An 8,198-nucleotide genomic window follows, 5' to 3' on the forward strand; every position below is an offset into this window, starting at 1 on the left:
GCGCTTTTCTGAAAAAAGCGCACTTAAAGGGGGGCCTACCAGAACGCTTTTTCCAAAAAAGCGCTCTTAAAGGGGGGCCTACAAGAGCTCTTTTTCTAGAAAAGCGCTCTTATAGGGGGGGCCTACCAGAGCGCTTTCAGAAGCGCTTTTGTTAGCTACGCCAACGCCAGCTTTCACAGCGCTTTTAAGCGCTTTTAAAGGCTATAAAAAGCGCTTTCGTAGGTATTTTATGGCGTAGTGAGTGTTTTCGTTGTGTCCTTTAACTCTCTTATCTGTTTATCCTCATCATGAAAATAACGACAGAGAAGGAATGCACAAGTAAAGTGCAAACACGCATAACTCAACAAGGAATATTCTTCCTCTGCCTTAAATGGGCAAGTATCTTTATCTTAATAAATTTATATTTTATCTCTCAATCATACACCAAACATATCGACACAGTTAATAATTCAAAAAATAAGATAATATTTGAATGTAGTTACATGTGTATGTGTAGATATCGCAACAACATGTCAGACACTGAGTATAATACCTTCGATGTGAAATATTGGTGCTGCATAAATGTTAACACGAAATGTGATTAGTGCCATAGCTTATAGCTTAGAGACTTGAATCAGACATATTTGTAACCCATCTCATAGGGCCATTCAATTCTCCTTGTATATTATATATGCAAAAGAAGGCCATTTTACATCACTTCCACACATGGAACTCACACCTAATTTCATCATCTTTTGTGTTCTTTCAAAAACTATAAGGCTTGAAAAAGTAGAAAAATTGTTCCCAACAAACACATTAGCTCTCAAACACACTTCATAATCAATTGCATATTGAACTAAATAAGAATATTTCCCAAAAAATTTATCAACACCAAGTTTCTTCTTCTCATAAGGTAAAAAACCCTCTTTCCAACCTTCAAGTATTGAAGAGTTTTGAAGAAGTTTATCAGCCACCGCAAGATAAAGAACAATTGGAGGACTCTTATTAAGACTTTCAATGTTCCCGACTCTTTCGATTATTTCGTTCTTGCTACTACATATTTGATTTGTGTTCAATCTTTGCTCCAATTTCTTGCAATGAAACATCCAATCAATTTCTACCCTCATGTGAACCGTAACATATCGATCATTTTTTCCAACTTCTCTAATCATAGACACAACTCTATCAGCTTCTTGAGAAATCTCATCAACCAAAACCAAGCACTCGAAAACGTTAGCGTAATCCTTAACCGGCCATGATCATGCCACAAGAAAGGGGTTTTTCCAACAATCTTAACCACCTCATACTCATCAAATGAACTATTGCAAACAACACGCATTCCTCCCTTAGAGTTCTAGCGTCTTCAACTGGGAAAAGTCGGACAGCTCGTCAAGAAAAGTTATAAGTGAACCAAATTGATTTGCACGAGCTATTGCAAACAACACGCATTCCTCCCTTAGAGTTCCTTTCTTACAAACAGAATCTGTTGAAAACGAATCAGTAACATCGGCCTCATATCTCATACAACGCCTAATTATTGCCCCCAATCCATGCATTGCAGTATACACGTTCACAATTCTTTATCTGTTGTCTTTGACAGTTGATGTGTTCCGGATCAGAACATATGATGAATGATGTTTAGCTTCGTTGATCTTCTGGATGTAGTTGTTGTATTCTTTTTCTGATGAATCATGTATAAGATTTATAACATAGTATCTGCACACTAAATGAAACTATTAGTAATAAAACTGTTACTCACAAAATATATACTTGTTATCATCAAAACTAGATTCTGAACATAGATTCTCAATCGTGTTCTAACAATCTCCTCCTTTTTGATGATGACAAAAACCATGTATTTTGATGGAACAATTTTATGAGAGGATAATATTTAAGCAAGTAAGCTTTATCTCATTTTTCATGTTCAATCAGGCATCTTAGATTCTAATAACCTTGTATATCAAAATCTATTTATTCTTTATTCTTTTTCTATTTATTCTTTATTCTTTCTCCCCTCTTTTTGTTATCATCAAAAAGTGTTTAAGAGGGTTGGATCAGACTTAGAAATAATTTTTCTGTTCAATCAAGAAACTGATTTATTAATCAAAAATCTAATCTTTTCCTTTTCCTTTTCTACCCCTGAGCTAGATACCCCTATGAATTACCTTCTGATTTATGGCTCCCCCTGAATTAAGTAATCCTATTTGTTTGTGATTCATCTTTTCTCAAGTTTTAACAATCTCCCTCTGAGATAATCAGCAAGCATTTACATCATGTAGACGTACCATTTAGAGAATAAGCACTTATAAAAAAATTCATCTAACATCAACACATATTACAATTGAGAATAGTCAAACGTAAATTCTTCACAGTTATAGTTACGCATTATGTCACACATTATGTCACTGGTTGTGAACTTAGCTTGTTGAAGACTAGTCAGTATTCTAGTTTCTACAAAGAGTTCAGAGAGAACTATGTCGTATGGTATGTAGCACGTGCCCTGAGAGTTTCGAGAGAACATGGTCGATTCCTTTAGATGTGTGAAGATGATGTCTGGAAGATCAAACCGATGACATCTTTGAAAGTTTATAGCTAAAAGTCTGTCTCTTGCAGATAGAATATTGTGATAGATTCCTCTTGGTACCAGGTTTGAGGTTATGAAGGTAGACCATATTCTGCACATGGGTTTTAGATTTTTCGGATTGTTATAATACCTTCTTATAGGAGCAGGAAGCTTGAGGAATTGAGGACCCTGGACATGATTTATATGATAAACTAATTCTAAGGACACAAAGTTTGGATGAGTTGAACATAGAATTGCATTAGCAATGGAGTCTTTAGTGATAATGATTCTGAAACTGAATATATTGGAAGAAATGCTTCTTCCATCACTGCTGACTGATGCATGTAGGCAAAAATCTTTGACCAGGTTTGGATAAACAGGTTTTCTAAGGATTTCTTTGTACCAGAACCATCTTTGATAAGCAAAGACCTTATGGAGATGGTTTCATCAGATGAGTTTCCCAGTTGCTTCTCGACCAGGACTTCTAGCAGGTTCTCATCACCATGGAAGGTTTGAATGGACATGATGGTTGGTTTTTCTTGAAGAAGATAGATGCTTCAATTGAAGGTAGTTGTGAGATGAGTGGCTGAACGATGATGTTAATAGGAGAAATATATATAGTGGTAAATGGGAAGTGTAATGGACATTTTGGCTTGATTTGGGAGTAGCTACGGGAAGGATACCTAGACACTAGAGTTTATCATTTCTGGGAGTGGTTTCCAAAGAGATGTATGACTCTTGAGGTGTCAAAGGACTCTACGGGAAGGTGAATCGTTAAACTTAACGTATGATTTTATCACCTATTAAAATCAAAAAGGAATTTGTAATAACAATTTATAGGTACGTAGAAGAAGCTTTTCTATATAAAATCAAATATTTGCGAGTAAAAACAGAGGTTGACAATGAAGAAAAAATACCATCAGAATCAACTTCTTTTGAAAGTAGAAACCATCACCTGTAAATCATCGAAACAGTTTGGAGAAGTAGAATGATAGGATGGAGCAAAATAGAGAAAAAGGTCAAAATTTGTGACTATGGATAGATCTAAACTTTAAGATGGAGTTTATGAAATACAAAATCTAAAAATTAGGGTTTGTCGCATGAGAGATGAAGAAAGAGAAGAGAGAGATGAAGCAAAATCAGTTTGTATAATAGAAAAAAAAACAAGTTTGTATAATAGAAGCAAAAGAAATGGAATGTTATAAAGGCATCCACGTGGAGTGTTCTGGAAACAGAACGGCATATTAGGTTTTTCCCGAGCAGTTAATTTTCTTATATTGTAGATGAATAACTAATATAATACATGTTTTATTGTGAGAGAAAAAGGGTTAGAGAGAAAAGCATAGTAGTAAACTTCAAAGGTAGTTAATCCTTGGCCAACAAAATGTCTGAATGAAAACTCAAAAGTAATTTAATGTGAAAATTGGTAACCAACCAACACCTTTATATCAGAATATTCATCTATTTATAATCTCAAAATAATAACATTGTTTAGTATTAGCAATAACTAATATTTGCATAGGCATGAAGGTACATGTGTATGTGTATGCAGTTTCCTTTTTCTAATGAGCAGGAGTACTTATACTCAAAAAGTGTACAACATTTATAGCATCTTCAATAGAATTAACTAATAGGTTCTATATGAGAAAAATCTGTCTGATAACACCATGAAGACTAAATAGTAGAAACAAAGTACTAGACACAATCCATAAGATTTACTCACAAACTACTTAATCACTTGAACCACAAAAAAAAAGAAAAAAAAGAAAAGGTTTTCAGACAAAGAACATCATGTTTTCCGTATTAGGATGCAATTCGGAAAACAGCTCATCATTTCTCTTTGCTGACTTCCTTGCTTCATAGTATAGTCTTCCTCTACATGCAGCAAGGTTGGCATAGTATACTGGAGGGACTAAAGATACAGGTTTTGTGCACCTTGCAAAGGTAAAGCATAGATTATAGATCAGTTTCTGCAAATCATCAGAACTAAACTTGTTCTCATCCCACAACACATGGTAATGTGTTGGTTTGCTTGTACCTAGGCTTCCATTGTGGCTTCAAAGGTAAAAATCAAATTCAAAAGGATGTACCACATCTGTGTCTACAACGGTTCCAGGGAACACATTGCCATTCCTCTGCAGAGCTTGTGTCCCCTGACATTACACTACCATAGGGATTCATAACTACTGGTAATAAGGAAAATAGAACCTCCATGCATCTCTCAACATGTGATATATGGCTCGAAGTGTCCACATAAACGTCATTTAGGCACCCATAGATATGAACCTTGGCCTCATATCTCATACAACGCCTAATTATTGCCCCCCCAATCCATACATTGCAGTATACACGTTCACAAAACCAGACTGCCATTCAAGATTCATCAAAAGGCAGTCACCAAAATACAATCCATCATCATCATCATGTTACCAGACCTGCACTCATCACAAACAATACATCATCAATATGCTGCAGCAGTATAAAAACAGATCCAACAGTCACTATTAGCCAAAGGCATGTTCATGTACACAACAAATTGAAAGCTATCAAGACACATCAGTTCAACATGTACACTACATACATACATATCTCAAGCATACAATGTCATCGCCATAAAAACCAATGCACCAATAGTGTCATCTCCATACGATGTCATTTGACAAAGCTCTTAAGTAGTTGATAACTGATACTACAAAAATACATACGGAAACAAATCCTATCATGTAGAATAAAATGATGGAACTCATAATTTAGATTAAGCCATGAAACCTGTACACACCAAGATAACTATAACTAAGTTGGATCGTGTAAAAAAAATCAAAAGAGCAAAATATTATATATATAATTGTAAAGTAGGAGCACATTCATTAAAAAAAACACAATCAGTTTGCAAATCCCAAACAAGATCATATCACCATAGGCTTATATACCTTTCAAGTGAAAACTACAAGAAGAAGAAAACCTAGTTACATTGATCCTCCGACGAAAGAAGGCTTTCCTTGTAAAGACCACCAATATTATAATTTGTCTTTCCACCAGTAATACCAACCTCCTCAATAATTTGGGTGCTCAAATCAACATAGGCGATTTCATGATCTTTTTTTCTAATGAAAAGATGTCCCATCTTCCCAAATCCAAGTGGTGGCCATTGGATGGAAGGTGAGGGGCCATAAGTATATAGTTTGATCCATGATTCACTCACACCGAGTTCACCCAGAATAGATATGTGAAAAACAACATCGTCGTGATGATTGGATAGTAAAGCAATAGATCCATTTAACACTGTCAAGCATAGAAGATCAGCGTATGGAGCATAAGGTTGTTCCCCGACGGGTGTTGTAAAGAACACCTCACGACTCAAGTCAAATGACAAGACGGTCATAGCCCTTCGATGGTTGATACATTCCGAAACCAACCAATGACACGCTCCATCCAGATAAACTTCGTGACCAGAAAATGCCCTAGAATAAAAATAACCCCAATGAGACAGATCATTGTCCATGTCGATCATTCTCCAAGAATTACTTTTTAAACTATATATCTCAAAAAAACTTGTTGTAAGCCGAGAAGAGCGAGCGGAAACAAATGATACATACTGAACGACCTTAAAGTCATGTCTAAGTTGGTCATAACCAAACCCGTGAAAAATAGGTTCGAGACTGAGGGTGTCGAAACTAGGGTGTTTTGGTGTAAGTTCAGTGGGGCTAGAAGGAATGCCCATGAATTCGTCGGTAAGGGGATTCCATAATACATATCGGGGCGTCTTCATAGCTAGATAATGTTGGCCGAGACAAAAAAAGCCGTTAACACTTGTGGAGCCGAGAATACAAGTATATTCGCCAGACTGTTGAAGTGGAGATGACAAATTTAGTTCGAGTCTATTTTCGACCAAATAAAATTCAGAGTGGACAAGACCATGATCAAGCTTATCACTTGTGAGAATAAATGTATGATAATCATCGTCAGAACCATGACGAGATATGAAATGTTTTCTGTACATTGTCATGAAATCAGTGTTTTCAAATAAAATAGACCATGATTTACGTACGCATCCAAAGCGCTTCAATGACTTTATGGGGAGTTTCGAAAGAATAGAGGAAGCAAATTTATCGGGAATAGCGGTGGGTAGTGGAATATAGTTTTTGCTGACATTTGCCACAGACTTTGATTCAGAGGACTCGGAACCAAAGCTACCAAAGATGATCTTTGATTTTGATTCAGATGAATTTGAATTTGATTCAGATGAATTGTATGGTTGTATATAGTTTATAAGCAACGGACCAGGGTGGGAGACGGTGGGATCCATGTAGAACGATAGTGGATTCTTCTTTCTGGTATCCTTTTCTTCATTTACCACAAATACATCCATCTTTGATTCAGAGGTCGGATCAGGAGCAGGGTGGTAGACGTGGGTGGTTGTGTAGAACGATAGTGGGATAGAATTTTTGCTGACCTTACGAATCGGACCAGGGTGGTTGACGGCGGAATCCATGTAGAATGATATTGGAATATATCTTCTGCTAACCTTCTGATCATCGTGGGACACGGTGGCGGAATCCATCATATCTTCTTCTGCCGGTGGTGATGACTACTGCCTCTGCTTTATTTTCTTTAGGTTAGGATTGGGGGCGCCTTAAACTAACGAGTATTTGTTTTTCTTACCTACCTTCTCTAATTATCTATTTATAACCAACTATTTTATTTATTTTTAGATACAATCTAGTATTTTGAATTTTTTGAATATATCTTAAAAAAAACTTAAGAAAATTTCTTTAGCCACCTCCCTATGGGGGTCACCCCCAGCGAAAATCTCAAAATACCCCTGCTTCGGAAATGAACTTCCGAAGCGCTTTTTTTTTTTAAAAAATTTCCATAATTCAGAAGTGCATCTCTGAAAACACCTCATGGGGGGTGTCTTCGGAGATGAACTTCCGAAAAGCATATTCCAACAGAAAAACCAGTAAGCAGCAGCAATAGAGTTAGCCAGAAGAGAAGGCAGAGTTGAGGAACATCTCATCTTCATGCTCAATATGTAGATTCTTGGATTCCATTAGAAAATCAATTTCTTCGCTTTTAAAATCAATATGTAGATTCTTGGATTTCATCGCCGCGAACACTATCTATCTTCTGGATTATAAACATAGAACTTTGACTTTCCCAGCGCACCCCTTTGTTTGATTTTTTTGTAATGACGTCCCCTGATGATAATGATAAACTATAGCTTACATTGATTGGCTCCTTTGTCTCGCGGAAACTCAAGTTGACAAGACTTTGAACAACTTCATGTCTCTTACTTTGTTCCATTTTCAGGCTACAACACGCAAGAAAACCAAGAATAAGCTTAACCAACCCCCTTAAGTTGAGAATATTATTTGGATCAACATGCTCGAGTTCAACATCATCATTCACAACAGATGATTCTTCTTTGGATAGTGACTCAGAGATATTTCTAGCACCAACTTTTCTGTAAATATCATATAGTTTACTCTTGAACAATGGTGTCATGTTATGCTTAGGATACCATACAAAAACTTTCTCGCTCTCAAAAAGCTTCTTCATATGAAGGTTATCTGGAATAAAAACATCTTCCTTATCGGCCAGAAGTATATCATTATTTCCTGATGTCGTAGGTAGTTTCTTCAAACTGTCAGCTTGA

The 8,198-nt window shown here is 36.2% G+C and overlaps 1 protein-coding gene and 1 pseudogene across 1 annotated transcript; both read right to left on the reverse strand.

Annotated features, from left to right (window-relative positions):
* Positions 1-521: 521 nt before the first annotated feature.
* Positions 522-1,318, reverse strand: LOC131630468 (O-fucosyltransferase 23-like; annotated as a pseudogene).
* A 2,733-nt stretch (positions 1,319-4,051) lies between these two features.
* Positions 4,052-7,190, reverse strand: LOC131630449 (F-box/kelch-repeat protein At3g06240-like). The gene is made up of 2 exons (XM_058901221.1): positions 5,473-7,190; positions 4,052-4,977 (listed from the first exon to the last, which is right to left on the reverse strand). The coding sequence occupies exon 1, from the start codon at positions 7,104-7,106 to the stop codon at positions 5,505-5,507; it is 1,602 nt and encodes a 533-aa protein (XP_058757204.1). The 5' UTR covers positions 7,107-7,190; the 3' UTR covers positions 4,052-4,977; positions 5,473-5,504.
* Positions 7,191-8,198: the final 1,008 nt, after the last annotated feature.

Source organism: Vicia villosa, unplaced genomic scaffold (assembly GCF_029867415.1).
Source record: "Vicia villosa cultivar HV-30 ecotype Madison, WI unplaced genomic scaffold, Vvil1.0 ctg.000684F_1_1_3, whole genome shotgun sequence".
NCBI lineage: Eukaryota > Viridiplantae > Streptophyta > Magnoliopsida > Fabales > Fabaceae > Vicia > Vicia villosa.